General features: G+C 39.9%; 1 protein-coding gene across 1 annotated transcript in view; it reads left to right on the top strand.

Annotated features, from left to right (window-relative positions):
- Positions 1-17951, top strand: part of TRPC3 (transient receptor potential cation channel, subfamily C, member 3) — a 32587-nt gene that overhangs the window by 4940 nt on the left and 9696 nt on the right. The window contains exons 2-5 of the mRNA XM_010160515.1: positions 6486-6671; positions 12767-12931; positions 15939-16155; positions 17850-17951. The exon at positions 17850-17951 is cut by the window's right edge and continues 120 nt beyond it. Of these exons, the coding sequence (XP_010158817.1) occupies positions 6486-6671; positions 12767-12931; positions 15939-16155; positions 17850-17951 (670 nt within the window). The remainder of the gene's footprint in view (positions 1-6485; positions 6672-12766; positions 12932-15938; positions 16156-17849) is intronic.

The raw sequence follows: 17951 nt of genomic DNA, 5'->3' as shown, positions 1-17951 counted from the left end.
ATTCCAGGGATTGACAGCAGGATTTCAGATCCAGTCAGAAAATTTGGTTTGTTTTATCTGAATCGAGACTGCTACCAAATCATAAAAATCCCCTTCACTCTTCCATGCCTACTGTGTACTATCACACCACATTTCAGCCTCCTAAAGCAGTTGATTAGATTCTCTACTGTCAGGTTTTCAGGGGTGTTTTATATGTAGTAGAGATAATTAGAAAGAAAGCAGCATTATTGATAAAGTTCTGTGTCTTTAGATGCAAAACCTGTATTCTGCTTCACTCTGGTCTTCACCAACTTTGATCTTGGTAAGGGCTTTTATAACCAACATGCCTGCTCTGAAAGTATCTTCAAAGTGTGTCAAATCTGCTGGTTTGATTCCTTTCTTCTGTTGAAGAGGACAAAAACTGTTAAGTTAGAACAAGTTATGGAGTGGCATTCTGCTGGCATCTCAGTGGTTAGACGTCTCCAAGGTGTACTGCCTTGTACCTGATAGACTGGCTAGGGAAGCTCAGTCTGCAGCTGTATCTTGACCTAATGCAAAAAAGTGTTTATTACCATAGTTGGAGAAGTTTCCCAATCCCAGTGCTCCACAAAATACTTTACAATAGGAATATCCCCAATTTTTATGTTTCTTTGTTCTTCTGTTTCTGGCAGACCCTGGCCACTGTGGCTGCTGTGGATTACTAAAGTTAATTGATATTCACCCTCCTCCCTGAGAACGTTAAAACCATTACTGCACAGTGATGGGAGAATTTCTCACAGTCAGAACAGCTGATGGAACTTTCCTTTGGAGTCACCAGAGGAAAAAAAACAGGTTGAGGTAGCTAAAACGCCACACGATAGTGTACTAGCTAAATGCTGTCCTGTGTAAGCAAGCTCAGTTCTCCCAGAGGAAATGGTGCTAGCTGATGCCGTGTCAGAATTTGGTCCGTCATAGCAAGGATCAAAAAGGTTGTAGTCCCACTTTACATAGGATAAATCCCTGTTCCCAGTTTTGCTAAAAGCTCCGACTGAAACCAGCGAAGATGTGGACGTGCATCTAAAAGCAGAGTCTGTCACTGTGCCAAGTGAATTTACATAGTGTTATCTCAGCTGAACTAACAAAGGCTGTTCAAGCTTGGTCTACGTTTAGGTCCAACTTTTAAAAGGACAGGGCCCAGATCCATAATCGTTAGTGCAATTATGTGCTTGATTTGCATATACAGTTCCTGTAGTTCTATAACTGACTGTGCTTGTGATCTCAAAAGGGCCATTTAATACATAATACTCACCATAAATCTGTGGCTGCATATAATGTGTGTGAACTAGTTATGCAGTTGTGCACAGTCACAGTTGGCGGTGCTTACAGGAATGTGGCTTTCCTAACAGAAATCAGATACATACGTTCTGTTTGACTGTGTGTAACTGCTCAGTAGAAATTTTCTTTAGAACAGTGAAAAATCTCACAGGTGATGTCAGCTGAAGATTTTTGTTCATATGTGTCATTCTTTGCACACAGATTGATACATTCTTTGTAAAAATTCTAGATGAGGTCACAAGGTGGTGTTGAATGTTGTGAGTGAGAACAGAATATGCAGAGTTGGGCAGGCTGAGATCCAACCATTGATGTGTGCCAGAGTCCTCTGAAACAGCTCGTGAGACACGGTTCTGCAATTCCAGTCATCATCAATTGTCCGTTATGTCCTGGTGTCAGCCGTGGTATCTGTGAAAGGCACAATACAGGCTGATGTTTTTGAGGTTACAAAGATACCGGTGTAGCCATTAATCTTTTTTTGAGAGAGATATCACATAAGATGATACGGCTAGTAGAATCAGCTGAGTTAGGTTGTAAATTAATTGAAGAAGCGCTTTGTTGATCAAGGCTGCAGACCCCCTGTATTATGACGAAAAATAGGCAAAGAACCCCACTGTATAGGCAGGTTGATCGGTGCCTTGCTCTGTTTGGTGTTCCCCTGAAGAGTAGCTTCACGTTAAGGACATGGCAACTTGCACAATATGTAGCACGGCTTTTTGAGCGTGAGTGCTTCACCCGGGCAGTTCTGGTAGCCTTGTTTGGGACACGGAAGTGATGAGTGATCTGATGGCGTCCTTTGTATCTTCTCAAGAGTAGGCAGAGGCGTTAATGTGGATGGCTGAGACCACAGATTCTGGTTTTTGCGACTCCCATAACACCCTGGAGGTATAAGATTTGAGAATTGGGTTCCATGGTTGCAGTGTGGGTAATGTGTGTCTGTTTAATTCTGTAAAGCAATCAGACTGAGGTAAATTTGATTTGCTAATACGTAAGTACAGACCTGCAGAGGGAGATCAGACACGTTTTCCCAGTGTAAGATTCAAAGCCTGGGTCAGATATTAACAATGCACATACAGTTTTCAGTTCTTGTAACAACATTTGTAAGTAATGTAGCCTGTATTTAATCCTTACATTTGACAGGATAAAACTTAATCCATCCTATCTTTGATCTTATTTGTCAGTAAGTGTAACTTTTATAAGCAAGAACTTTTATTATCAAGAAACATGTAGCATTGTTAATTTTTCCTTAGAAATGTAACTCTTGTGTAGCAGGCAAATAGTCCATGCAGAGCAGCCTGTCCTTCAGGAACTGGCAGGGCTATTCACAGTACGATGGGTGCCAGTTAACACACTGTGAGATGTGAGGGCAGGAGCTTTGCACCCTCTTCCGGGATCGGGCAGGAGCTCTGACATGCTCGTGGGGATGAGTCTCCACTCAAGAGAGAACAGCAAAAGGAAACAATTTGTAGTCTGTTGAACTGGCAGTCTTCATGTGATACTGCTACAGTCACAATGTGTCCCCCTTTTGCCAAAGTAAGGTGCTTTTACACCACTCTGCCATTTGTAGGCAATATTTCACAATTGTAGCTGTCTGTGAAAATGTATCCTTCTTGTCTAGTTTGTACTAATTGAGAAAACTATGCTAATTGATCTTTTAAACTGCGTGTGTGAGCACAGCAGAAACTTACTTAATGTTCACATTTTATGAACCTGATGCTAGACTGTACTTGTGTACTTGCATGTATGTGGGACTTGGTTATAGCTTAAACACAAGGAAACAAAATGAGGCATTTCTGCCTTTTATATTAGAAGTTGTTAGAGAAGTAACTTCTTTGTAATGTAGCTCTTGGTATTACATTTCTGTGTTACTTTAAGGAAAAATAATAGATAAATGGTGAAGAAAATGGAGTGAGCCTTTAGCAAGAGTAACTGTTGTTATTTCCTGACTATTAGAAGTCCACTATTTCTCCCCTTTCTTCACAGTTAGCAAAGGAATGAGAAAAGATTCTAAAGGAAGCCATGTCCTGCAGCTGGACAGTCCATGTTTATTCATGCAAGGACAAAATTTGGGTTGTTATGTCATAAGGCATTCTAACACAAAACCATCTAAACTGTATTTTATGAAACCTTAATGAGATGTCACCTCTGAGCATAGGAGAAAAACAAAGACTTCTTTTTTTCTGATAAAATTACACATCCCTGCAAATTCAGGTGAAAAAGAATGTGGTTTCTCTTTTAGCTATATAGTACTACTACAGAAGTCAGTGAAGTTAGTGTATCCTCCCATGCACTGTGAATACCAGATTCAGAGCTACTTTAGTGTTAAAGAAAGATTGATTCTGCTGAATTAACATTATGCGGTATCTGATGAGTATCATGGTTTTTGCTCAGCCATCTCAATAAATGCCTTTCTTTAGCTGTAGTGAAATGCGTAAGGAACTCTTACTTGAAACTGGAAATGTGAGGAATAATGTTCGAGTTCTTGCAGACACATGATACTTCTATTGTGAAAACAGTATAAACAGTGTTAAGAACATAGGATTTCTGTGAACTGAAGGTAAGGTATTGGTTTTGGCTTTACTAGGGTTGTCTTTAGTCTCTACTTTGTCTTCACTGAAGAAAATCCTCATCTTTTTTATATCATGTGTCTTACCTCTTTGTGCTTTGCTTAATATCCTGTAGAAGCTTGACTTCTGGCAGTATATACTTACAGTTCTTGGCCTTTATGATAAAACTTTCTTGACTAGACTATTCCCCATTGTCTTTAAGACTGCTATTGTAGACACCACTTTAGAGTCTTCCTCTTCAAGGTTTTTATCTTTGCAGGATCTGTTGTCTAAATACTTTCACATCTTTTACTTATAAGCCTTCTCTGCATTCAGATCTCCATGATTATGTTTCACTCCCTCGACAACTTTTCTTACCAGACTTTGCCGGTTTAAGGTCGTAAATCTTAGTCATACATATGCTTGCTTATCCTTTCACTGAATTTAATCATGCATTCCATATTATTTTTATAATTGGCTTTTCTGTACTATTCTCCTTTGTTACCAGAAATTAGTCTGAAATAGCCTTAAATCCTGTTAGGTCACTGACAACTGAATTGATTTGTCACCTATGACCAAAGGAAATAACTGGGTCCTGTTTAGGTCTCCTGATTAGGACTGGTTGTTTCCAAGTCTGTATCTGGGGTGTTCATCTTCCATACTAACATAATTCCTAGTAGTATTTGGTTTTCTCCAGTAATGTTAAATTTCGATTTGTATCTGAATCTCTCCTATGGGATTGATAGCTGATTCCTGCAGTTAGCCTATGCAGCCTCTTTTCCCATCTTTTCCCAAAATACTTTGAAACTACTGGGAGCACATTAGTTTCTTTATCCTGTTTTATGGATCCTAAGTTAAAAAATTAACAAAACTTGCAGTACAAGGAGGAAAAAGTTAGTTAGGCAAGGGGGAAATAGTAAGGGTTTCATGAAAAAATTTGAGATTAAAAGAGAAAATTATGAGGGCAGAAGCAGAAAGGAAACATTTTTCTAAAGGAAGGAACCACAAAGGAAAAATCTGTACCCCCAAAAGTGATTTTAAAAAGGCAGTGTCTGAAAATGAACATTAAACACACAAAAGTAGAGAGACAGAGGACTCAGACTAGCCTTTTGATGGCCTAGTGGGGGGAAAAGATGAAGAAAAGCTGTTGAGTGATTGACAAAGAAGGCTGTGCTATTTCTAGTTGGGCACTGAAACACTTGATACAACAAGGTAAAGTTGGCAGATTCACTCAGGTTTCCTCCTCTAACTGTAGCCTCATGGGAGGAAATCAGAGGCTGCATCTCAGATAAAGATGTCCTAGAAATGTAGCTGAAAGGACGTGAGCACATAAATGAAGACCAGGGTTTCTACTGAAGTAGGTACCTGATAAGAACTTACAAGTAATGTATATGTCTCCCACCACCTCTGTGACAAGCATAAACAAAAGCGTGAGCAAAGATTCACACAAGCATGCTTTACAGAGTTACCTTAAAATTCTGAAATGTAGCCACAAATGTTTTGTCAGAAGAGAGAGCAGATAAGATAGATGGAAATCTGTGTGATGTCGACATACATGAGCAGCTGAGAAGTTTAAAGGTGCCACCTAAAACGGTAGATGTCAGTTTGCTTAGAAGGAGGCAGGAAAAAGAGGAAGAATGAAGAGCATGAAACTTGTGAGTGGCATGCTAGACATAAGGTATGAAGGCAGTGAAAAGCGTACCACTGCACCCTAGATGCAGCAGTATAAAAGCTGCACAGAAAGGATCACAGCACGTGGGCATAACTCGGGCCCCAGCATTGAAGGAGGCTGATAAAAGAGACTAAGAACCAGCAAAAAGTGGTTGTTTTCTGTACGTGACGCAGTAAGGCTTTGCAGCTGTAGTCAACAAGCTACATGTCTGGAAATGGCCGATGATACCGGGCAAAAATTTCAGTAGTGAGGGAGAAAAAGAAGTGCTTTACTAGAAGATTGGGTTCTGAAAAGTATCTGGGATGTTTTAATAACAGAAAACAAATGTTGGCTTTATCTGCTTTTGGAAGGTAACGCAAGCATAGTTGTTGACTCCAGCAGTAATAGAAGGGAAAGCTGATGGAGAGAGAACAAATAAGACAGAAATGAAAGTAATAGGTGTTTTTTGGAAAAGGAATGGTTTGTGACAGATATAGACAGGGAAGGGGAGAGGGAGAGAAAGGTAAAGACGGACAGAACTCTTAAAAAGGTGGAGGTTTTCAGAAATGTCCTTCTGCAGTTAAGCTCTGTTGTCAGTGGAAAGGTTGTCTCTTGGAGAATGAGTCTAGTATCTTTGAACTGTCCTTTGAAGAAGCTGGTTTCTGGGTTGCCTGCACACAAAATACGGGGTAGTTTGCTTACAATGGTGGTGTCTGAGTTCATGCCACAGTTACTCTAAGCAGTTATTATTTTCATCGTGCTATTAGGTAATGTTCCCATACTCTGTTAAACAGCTGTCGTCATCTTCTGTTCTGTGTCAGAGAAGAAATGATTCCACTGTACAAAAGTTCTGTAATGTCTGCTACATTCCTGACTTAACGTCGTATGTAAAAGTCAAACACTATTAATTTTTAGCATCTTGGACAGGTTCTTTTTCCTTGCCATTGACTCTTAAGCGTGTTTATCACAGGCCGTTTTCTCTAACCCTTCTGTTTCAGAACGACTATCGCAAGCTGTCTATGCAGTGCAAGGATTTTGTGGTTGGTGTTCTTGATCTCTGCCGAGACTCGGAAGAAGTGGAGGCCATTCTGAACGGGGATTTAAACTCTGAGCCAGTGGAAGCGCAGAGACACAGAGCATCGCTGAGCCGTGTGAAGCTGGCCATTAAGTATGAAGTCAAAAAGGTAACTCCACACAGGCAGTGCGGTAGGAACGCAGTGTCATCTCCTTATTGCACAGGTGTTGTGTACCAGGGGTCAGATGCATTGCTGAGACATAGTGTGTGTAATCGAGGTCTCACAAGGCAGAAGCTGGCAGAAGGGGACTACAGGGAAGGAGTTCAGTTTAATCTACTTTCCACATCTGAGAATTGGCAGGAGATCTGAATGACGTAAATCAGCTGTGCTGGCAAGGTTATACACAGTTGGTCAGATCTTTCTCCTGATAAGCCAAAAGAAGATATGTCACTGGAGCCAAATTTTTACTCAGAGAAAGTCAGGATGTGTCTTCCTGTCAGTCTGTGTGATAATATCTCATCCGAAGAGGAGGCTATATTTGTGAAAGTGTTGGTTTCAACAAATGAAAAGAACCCTTTTGTTCATTATTTCTTTTCATTACCTTTGCTTTCTGCCTTAAGTAACTTAATCTGGCAAGTAAATTCTAGGAAGTAAGCCTTGCAGCTTTCTATTAGTATTCCTTTCGACATGTAGGTCTTTCTTTAAACATAAAAACCCCACTACTTTGAAAAAAGAAAAGAGAACATCTAGGTTCTTCTTAAGTATATTATTTTAAAATTTATTTTAAAATATGATAGTAAATCAAACAGCTCATCTGCAACTGTGTGGGTCATAGTGAGAAATTCTACATGATCTACAGTGTGTGTTCTTTTAAAAAATATTTTAAAATTCAGTCCTGTAAATGTGTGGAATGTATTTGTGGCTAGTTAATCAGTTAATTTCAGTTCTTCATCCTTGCATCTGTATTTATGGATGTTTTGTCAAGTGCGAAGTGTTTTCAGTTGATGCCTCCCAAAGTAATTTTTAATGACCAGTTATTTGGGAATGAATGTTATGTGTTGAAATATGGAGCTGTGTATCACACATCTGACATAATGCATATCCATTTATCGTAGCAGTTTTCAATATATAGCTGTGTTGTTCTTTTCAAGATCCCACTACCCTAGCACAGAAAGGATTTAATGCAGTGTCCTGCGGAGGGAGGACTTGGGAAATACAGCAATGCCTATGTATTATTTACAGCTGCCTATTTACATGGTTAGCATCATTTCCATTCTTAACAGCCCTTAGAGTTTCATCATCTCTGCAAGAAGTCTTGTGTCTTTCAGAATAAAGAACACTCTATTCCGTGGCCACCTGTTGAGATGATCTGCCATATAAAATGAATTGTAAACAACCTGCTAGAACAATTGGGGAATGTTGGTGTTTATTACATCCCCCCAAAAGGTGCTTATCAAAAATTGTAAAAGCAGATCCCAAAGAGCAAATTGTTGTTTTCAATATAGAATTGATCTACAGCAAAGAAATGCATATTAATTAGCAAAATTAAAGGTCAATACGTACAAGTATTAAATTAATTAAAAAGAATGTAACAGGGAAAGAATAAAAGTAGATAAGCATGTTGTCATATCTAAATAACAGATGAACTCCTTATGCTGTTGCATATTCATGTTGCCAAACCTTTGCCAAGACTTGTGTCTCAGCCTTCCTGGCTGGAGATTCTGGTTTTCTTCTAAGAGGTTATTGTTCCTGATGAAATTCATTGCTGAGCAAAGGGCTACGCAGGTCTGTTAAGAGTAACAAAAACCTATGTAATGCAAAAAAAGACAATTCCATGTAGCAAACTTGTTCTCTTCTCTTGCAAGAGATTATTTGTAGATAAACTCAACGTTTTTGACTCCAGTTAGTGAAAAATACAGTTCAGAACTTACAAGACTGATGATCTTGCGGAAGGAAATAACTAGATGGTGCAGTGTTGTTACCATATTCGTGCATCTGCTCTTCCCTGTAAATGGCCATTAGAGAGGGCATGACAAGGATTGAGCCAGGAAATGTGTCTGCCATGGTGGTCCTTGGATGCTGGGATTGGCTCCATTACAGCTGCAGCAGATTATAGCAATATTCTGACTGTAAAAGAGCCTCAGATGTGGGAACTCCACACATCATGCTTTCAACCCTATAACTGTAGGAAGAAGACAAGGATGTGACTTACGTTTCGCAGCTTTCAATATTTTTAGCTGCGCTTCTGGGTCAGCTACACTAAGGTCAGTACAGCCAGAAAGAACTGCATGCCCATGAAATGGTTAATGAGCTGTATGCCCTTCTCGGGGAGGAGAGACAGGAAAAAGCATATGACAAGTGAGCAAAGGTGCTCTGAAGTTCAGTGCCAGGGAAATGGAGTTTTTAATTCTATTAGTAATGAAACTTTTGAATATAGGCAGTACATTAAAGTGTAGTCCATCTGGTGAACAGGATGTGATTTTGAAGCTAAGGTTCGGATTGAAACTGCAGACCCAATAGTGGAGGACTAGTGGAATTAAACCACCAAGAAAAACTAGTTAGTACAAGTAGTCTTGCTCTGTGTGCTGAATTGCTGCTGTAGTAGTCCTTTTAGTATTGTATCTTAATTCTGTCTTTAGATTGCCAACGAAATTTCAGAGAAGTTGCTGGCACTGGACCAAGTTCTGCAATTCTTGCTGAGATAAAAATCAGACTGGAATTTCCAAGTGAAATCAGTAAGATTTTGAGTAAAATCACAGGATTTAAATATTCAACCACTGAAGTTTCGAATTGATAGATAGGAAAGAAGATTCAAAATTATCTTTGCATGTTGTGTGTTTGTGTATCAGAGTGTGCCAGGATCTGTTCCTGCTATGACTAAATTCAGTCATTAGGATGTTAGCAATAAATAACATTATAATCACCCTTAGTCACACAGAAAAATATTTACATACTGAGGACTTGGTTCATGGTCATGAAGCTGGATGCATATGAAGTGTTACAGACAATTATGCTGGGAAAAGAAGCTAAATTAAAATTGGGTTTTTAAACTGACCAGATAATGTCCTCATGCATCTTTGTGGTTCACTGGGGTTTGGGTTGGTTCCTAAAATCCTAGATAAATGAGATAAAAAGATCAACATGTAATGAAAAGTAAGAAAGTGCATGGAAAGTAGGGTGAGAGAAGAGAAATACAGAAGGAAAAAGGCTGTAGGATGATGCTTGGCAAGTGAAATTTTATGTGAATCTACTCGAGGAGACGAAGCTGAGGGAGAGACAGATATACAGGCGGGGAAATACTTAGAAGAAGTTGCACTTGCTGAAAATAAAAACAACAAAATCATAAATTTAAGTATTTCAGCAGAGCTGGAGAGAAGGATGAATTTCAGAGCTTTTATGGATGGGAGACGTGACACGAGTTGCTCTCACGGCTGGGAAGTGGTGCATATTGTGCAGTTGCCAACAGTTAAATAAGATGCTGAGATCCGCATGAGAGCCCTTAGACTTGCTGCCAGAGAAGAACTTGCTGTAAGCATTGGCATCTTAGTCACCAACTCCTCCCTTTTCTGGGGAAAATTATAGCACAGGCAGATCTCCTCTTCGAGTCAGATCAAAATGTTGCTAGACCAGGAGGAATAAACCGGCACACAGCTCTGATGAGGTGCAGAGGGACCTGTGGGCTGATTCATAGCCCTAGGCAGGCTCCCTTAAAGCTCCTTTGCTGTGTCTTCCCATTCCCTCTGGTAATAGGAGGAATGATGTGGGTGTTTGTTCTCTCTCCTCTTCCCTACAGTTTTAAGCCTGCTTTTTGAAAATGGCTTTGTAATTTGAAATAACTATTTACTTTCCTGTCTTTGGCCACAGTAATCTGCTGTGGGATTTGTCACTTGGTGTCCTGAGTTAAGAATGAAATCCGTCTTAGCAAAAGAAGAGACCTGGGGCCTATGTCAGAATGCACAAACACGCAGAAAACAGTCTCTTCTTTTCAAATGGGCCAGACTGGCAGGTTTTCTGGTGCATAAGCTTGAGAGGTGACATCCTAATAAATACAAACATCGTCCAAGTTAACATTAATTTCTTAAAAGACTTCAAAAATATTTTTGTTTATTTCTATTGGCCATTCCACCATAGGTACAAACTGCATTAATATGTGATCTAACTGGTTAATGAATCACACACCAAAATTCTTTGGGACTTTTGTTTTAGAGCAAAGTAGAGTAAAATAAGATTGCTTCCTTTTTTTCAAGATCATGCAACAGCTTTGGGTGCCTCCTCTTGAGAGTTTTAAGTTTCCCTGTTTTCATTGCCAATTAATTGATTTTATTTTTTTTTTTGGAGAAGTCTGCCCTATTGTACTACTGTATGCACTTTTTAATGAGATTGGGAATATAAATGCACTTTTGCAGGCAAACCTGGCAAACAACTGTGTATATAGTACATTATGATCTCACCAGAGTAAAAAGGATAATAAAACGGATATTCTAGATTTACTGTATTTTTTTAAAGTGTAAGCAACTCAGATCAAATCTCACTCTCAATCCAACAGAGATTATTGGTTACCAGAATTATTTTCAAATCCTTTCTGTGAAACTGCCTGGCATTGTTTACTCAGATTAACTAGTTATTGCCAACCAATGTGACAAGTGTATTGGCAGGTTTCTTCAAATTGCTGTTATAAGTGGGCAGTTTGCCCTGTGCTGCACTGATGTCCCACATGCTCTTGTGATATGGCAGTCTCCCAGGACACGGCGTAACAGTAATAGTGGTAACGATGAGTGCAAATAACCTTTTAGAAACGGACTTAATCAGAAATGTAATGATAATGGGCAAAGAATATAGGGAGCTATAGCATTATTCTTTCCTCCCACCCTTTATATTTCTTCAGTAGCAGCAGCCAACATGGGCTACATGCTCCTGGTTACACGACATGATCCTGGCGGAGTGGCTGCACAGTCTCCTCTCTCCACATTGCTTCATCCTAAAGAAATACAGCAGTGCTTTAAAAATGGAGCAATACATGCTCACCCTTCAACCAACTCAACCAGAAGTGATTTTAGTAAAATAAAACTTGAAGCATACCTAAACAAATGCAGCTGTTGGCAGCAGCTTGTTTTATCATTCCATAATTAATTTGGGAATGATTCCCTTTCCTGTGAACATACTGAAATCTAACTGAAACTAGGAAAGTAACGTACATCTATTCACTGCATAGGTGAGAGATGTAAGTTGACTGTTGTTGCTAAGCTGTTGACAACTCATTGAAACACAAAGAATAGCGTAAGACTGTATAGAGTTAACAATCTGTACATTCAGGGTCCTTAAAATTTTAAAATGGTGAGAAAGGGAAAGTTATTTTTGAAAACTGTCCAACTTGAGGATTTAATATTTTCAGCTGAGATATTATCAAAGGCAAGATCTTAAGAGAGAATACAGAACTCTACAGCAAAATACATTCTATTACAGAGTCCTTAGAGCATCATCAAAACCCTAAGGTCATCTTTTCATCTGGTTCACAAAATGGAATTTCCTTGTATTACTGAATGCTAAATTTTATTTTCCATAAAATATAAAAATGTGTTTGTAGTAAGTGGCTTCTGATTATTTTTCAGGTCTCAAGTACATCTAAGTAGAGGAGATAGCTAGCAACACTGATGGTAGAAAGAGAGAGGAAACCCTTTCAATATTTATCTCTCTGTGTTCTGGTGAGGTTTAAAATTCTGTGCAGTACTTTTGCTTCATTTATTTCTTGTCTCAATGATCTTTAGACTGATTTTGGAGCCTTTTTCAAAGAACCAAATTAAACGGCAGTGATGTTTGAGGAGATCTGTGAGGAGCATGTCAAGGAAGGGGAGAGGCTAACAGTGGATTATGGTTAGGCTGGAATTTTCAGCCTCTGTAGAAATTCTGCATGTACTTTGGATCAGCTTGAATTGCTGAGAAATTGTTGAAAGACAAGACTGAGGTTCAACTCTGACAGGATCCAATTGGGTATGCAAATCTGTTCTAATAACGCATATAAGACTTGGATCAACGATGGCTGTCCACATGTGCAACCTTGTCCCTGAAGTGCTGCTTTAAATCAGCTCAGCAGTTTCTTCATTTATTTATTAACCTTTATTTTAATGGAAAGGAGAAAGAAACATGGTTCTTAAAGTCTAAATTAACATCAGATATTTAAGGTGATCATGATCATGTATGTAGGAGTTACATAACTCTCTTTATAAATAATAATATGTATTTGTTTTCTTTCTTTTTCTTTGCAGTTTGTCGCCCATCCAAACTGTCAGCAACAGCTACTGACTATCTGGTATGAAAATCTCTCAGGATTACGGGAGCAGACCATAGCTATCAAGTGTCTGGTTGTGCTGGTTGTGGCATTGGGCCTTCCATTTCTAGCCATTGGTTATTGGATTGCACCATGTAGCAGGGTACTGAATTTTATAAATTACATATCTTTTACTACTGGGAGCTGTGTTTCAGTTTCTGTCATTCAAAATCCAATATTGCACCTCTAATTCTACTGCTTCCAAATTTCAACTAATTAATGATATTTTTTGTGATCGTGAGTCTTGAGCCAAAAGATGCTATTTGGTTTATTTGCACTGTAAAGAGGGGACCACAGTGATGAAGCATAAAAATAATTTGTTGTAAAGTTTAGAGAAAGGAAAAAAAAAGTCCTTCACTGAGAGCTTTTTTTTTTCTTTTTTAAAATTCTGTAGATCATGCTTACTTCACAATCTCTGCTATGTAATTGTGTTTCTATTAGTGACATGGATTTTTTTGAAAGTCACCACTCATTCTATATTAGGCCTCCTCTGATGGCATCTTAAGGTCTGATGCTGTTCACATCTAAACGATTAGCAGAATGTCTGTTGACTTCAGTGGTTAAGAACTTAAGTAAAATATTTGTTATTCCTGCCCTAGGAGGCCTGTTTACCAGGTGAACCTTAGACCAGAAATTAAATTAAACACAGTATTCCAACCATGTGGTAGAGTACATTTGTGAAAGATTGCAGCTGTGAACTGTTACTACTTCAAAATTATATTAAAATATATGGGTGCTTCCAGCTTTTGTGATGATCTCACAATGAAAATAACAGCAGTTTATTTGAAATTCTTGCAGTCTGCAGCATGTGAATTGTCTGCAAATGATCTACTGATAGATCTTTGGTAAATCAGAAGAAAGATTTGTCAGTTTCATTCACTTTTTTAAAAAAATCTAAGTAATTTTATTTCTGTGCTGGATGTGGTCTTTCAATTTTATTTCCTTAACAAGTGTACAGTGGAGAAATGAGTTTCACTCATTTATATACTGCTGTTGTAGTTCACCTCAAAAAGGATAAGATTTTGCTCTTCTGCATATTTCAAGGGAATCTGATGTTTTCTCTGGGTTAAATATTTATTTGCTTTAAAGATAAACCTTTAGGAAAATAGTATAATTGTTACTCTCCTTATTCTCTGAAATGTCACTTTCCATGAATCTCTGTAGTAAAGATATTCCTTGTTCATGGCTCCATATCATAGAAACATATTAATGTGTTTTTAGCTAGTGTCTAATATGGAAAGGTGACATTTGTCCTTGAGCTTGACTTCACAGTACCAGAAACACCTGACATTTTTCCTAGTGCTCATGTCAAATAAAAGTACTGTACATTCAGATCAGTTGTTTGATATTGTAATTTCAAAATGCTTTCTAAAGGTCATGAGCAGGAAGGGAACCTGAGATTGTTTGCACAGGTAGTCAGTGCTGGTCTGCTGAGTTCATAGTAGGTGACCCCAATTTCAGGAAAACCATTCCTTGAAATAAGAAAGCTACTTACAGTTCCCCATCTGCTGAACTTGGGTTTTTTTCTTCTTACATGATACTGCTGATAATGCAGCTCTTGGCAGGGGATTTTGGAATATTGTGTAATATCAGTGGTGTCTGTGATAGTTTATCACATTAGAACAGCATATTAACATTACTGAAGGTGGTGCCTTTCGTGCAGAGCAGTATATTGCACTGTGGGAGACAGCAGACCTCTGGCCATAAGAGGTGTGCAGCAGCTGAGACAAGTCTCTCTTGCATCCACCTTGTCACACCTTGTGCAGACGTAGAACAAGCACTGTCTGGCTCAGGCCACAGGTAGGAGGTATATTCCAAGGGTGCTCCTCCCAAAGGGAAGTCGGCTGGGAAGGACAAGTAAACCTACATGTGCATTTCTCCCAGGAGGTCCCCAAAGAGCATTGTTAGGGAATCTCAGTGCCATCTCTGCGCTTGAGCCAATGCACCATTGGCTGTCGGGTTCAGCTTCACCGATACCTGAGGGAGTGGTCTGGCGTTGGAACGGGCCGCCCAGGGAAGTGGTGGAGTCACCATCCCTGGGGGTGTTCAAGGACATGGTGCTTGAGGACATGTCTAGTGGGTACGGTAGTGTTGCGTTCATGGTGGGACTAGATGATCTTACAGGTCTTTTCCAACCTTAGTGATGCTATGATGTTTGGAGTAGGGGATGGGGAGTTGCAGCAGCACTGGCCACATGAGACCTTCACTGCCTAAATAAAGGGTGCTGGCAGTATCGCCCTCAGAGGAGTGGGCTCAGGGCTTGGCACTGCTGATGCTGGCTTGCAGGATAAGGCCAGTACTGATGGGATCACAGACTCTTCTTTTTCACACAGTGAGTAGCAGTGTCAGGCCCATTCCTTTTTCCAGTGTGATCTTCTGGAGGCAGCTGGTCCTCTCTTCTGGTGCAGACGTACTGCCTCTGCTGTTGCTGTTTTGTCCTTCTACCAGGTGCAGATGTGAATGAAATCAGCTGAATTTATTAAACAGTAATATTTCTCATCATATCCTTCTTAGTCCATGGTGATGGAACAGTTGTTATTTTTAGCAGACACAGGTTATTTGTTTGGCACTTAGAGCTCTGAACATGTATTCTGTGGGTGGAGCACAGTAGCCAGAGATGAGAAGACAAGTCTAATTTTTCCTAGGGCTATAGTCATGGACAGACAAGCTAACAGTACGCTTGTGTTGGTAAGGAAAGCATTTTGCTACTTGTTTGTTTACTTTTTAAATTATATTTATTACTGTTTGATTGTTTATTTATTTATTTTCCATGGTCTTGCTTTCACACCCCCCCTCTGGTATCTGTGGGCATTAGATCAAACTCCTCCTGGTCACTGCCATTGTACATTTCTAATTCCTTGGAGTGTTTCCCCTCAAACATTGCCATCTGGAGTTTATGGAATAACATGAGCGCTCACTGACAGGACAATATCATGCGGCTGTCTCTGGGAGACTTTTGTCTGAAGTGGTAAAGCATCGCAGTTCAGTGCACTTGGAAGAGTATCCTTTAAAACTGAGGTTTCAGAGTGCCCATTTATGCTTCTGCAATGCCTGATGAAAGACATTTTCTTTGAGAAAACTGAGCGACTGCTTTCATTCTGCCTTTGCAGCTTGGAAGAATTCTTCGAAGCCCATTTATGAAATTCGTGGCACATGCAGCATCCTTCATTATTTTCCTAGGCCTGCTGGTGTTCAATGCTTCAGACAGATTTGAGGGCATAACAACGCTGCCAAACGTCACTGTTACTGATTACCCTAAGCAGATCTTTAGGGTGAAGACCACCCAGTTCACCTGGACAGAAATGCTGATCATGGTATGGGTGCTTGGTAGGTATATTGGCCCTTCGTCTATGTCAACCGTTTTCCTGCAGATACAGGTTCTACAAGAGAGGAGCCCAGGCTCCTAACCTTTGCTCCAGCCACTGTGCGGTTAGAAGAAGCCCTTAGGGTAGAAAACAGTGCATTGGTACTGGTGAAAGCATCACGGCATCTCTGTGCTGTCCCCTCTTGCAGCATGGGGTCAAATTTTGTTTGCTGATATGCAGCACTGTTTTGTGATTCTGGCCTTTGTAACAGGAGCACAGGTTTGCTGAAGACAACCCCACAGAAGTTATACTTTACTGAAGTGATTTTCTTCAGTAGTATCGGGAAGCCTACGCTGCTGTACGTGCGGGAATGTCAGGAGTTCCTGCTGCTCGGTGCTAATGTGCTAGGACTTCAGTGCTTATGTGGCATAGCTGCTTAGGTTGCATTTGGGGAAATCACAGTTCCTGCCAGTGTGAAGGGGCTCATGAGTCAGGTCTCATTACTCAGTTGTTGTCACAAAACCTGATCAGCTGTCAGCCTGTTTGAAATTCGGTATGGCAGAAAATGCTGTCTTCCAGCATTTCATCAATGTCAGCTGCTTTACACAGCAAAATGTCAGTTAGCCACATGATAATACAGCATTCTCAGCTTTTACAAGCTGTGAAGGGGAAAGGCAGTGTTACTGTAGCTGCTCCATGCAGGTGCCTCGCTCTGCCTTTCGAATCCCCTTTATCTCCTGATTTAAGCCCTGCTTTATCTTGAACTATGTTAGAGAGTTGCATATCCCTTGTACGCTGCCTTTTGGTAGTCCCAGCTTACACTCATGGGCAGCAGCCTTTTTATTTGGCAGGAGGCAAGGACTGAGATTTTGGTGGTATTCAGGGCTTGGTCACCATGAAAAATTTCTTGGGCATGCGAGACAACCAGCCTCCAGCCATTCCAGTGCATGGCTGCTGTGTGTATGGTTGGGGTGGCAGCAGTACCCCCTCTGAATTACCCAGCCAGGGAAACAAGAAAAAAAAATTGTCGGGTTGTTGTTTGTGGGGTTTGGGGATTTTTTTTTCCTAAGAAAGTCTCTTGAAGTAAGAAAAAGTCTTGATTCCCAACATCTATATCTCAAGGCCATGATGAGGCTGTGATCTGAATTAAATACATGTAAATAAATTTCTGAGAAGTTTGAATCAGAAAACTGAATTACACATAGCCAAATTCCACCTTTTGTGCTGGAAAGCATCTCATTCTGTAAAGTGGAGAACCAGCAGTATAACACTGCCATTCGTATTTGGTCATCTGTGTAGTTGGGAAGCTGTGCTCCTCTGTAAAACACAATCCTTCTGATTCAGCAGTGTTTTATGAATGTAAATGGTAAGGAAATTAGGAGTCCTTTTTCCTTCTTTAGAATTACAGCGTACTCTTATGTTGTTAGGCCATAATACTTTCACTGTAAAGCTGTGGCTCACTGCTACCTTATGTGGGGATGCCTGGGCTTTATCCCTGCATATCAATTAATGTTTTGCCATTTGATTAATCCTGTGGAAACCAGGGAAGACAGCCTTATTTCAGGTGTATGATGACGCTGTGACATGCATATAAGTGAATTTTTGCTCCACTAGTATCACCTGGTTTCATGATCACAGAATGCAGATAGTTTAAATGAGAATAATTTGGCCAACATTGCTATGTTGGTTTTCTTTTTTATTTATTTCTTGTTGCAGGTATGATGTGGTCAGAATGCAAAGAGCTGTGGCTGGAAGGACCCAGGGAATATATTTTGCAGTTATGGAATGTGTTGGATTTTGGGATGCTGTCCATTTTCA

The sequence above is a fragment of the Eurypyga helias genome, unplaced genomic scaffold (assembly GCF_000690775.1).
Source record: "Eurypyga helias isolate BGI_N326 unplaced genomic scaffold, ASM69077v1 scaffold48681, whole genome shotgun sequence".
Lineage (NCBI taxonomy): Eukaryota > Metazoa > Chordata > Aves > Eurypygiformes > Eurypygidae > Eurypyga > Eurypyga helias.
This window is presented reverse-complemented; position numbering and strand designations above follow the sequence as displayed.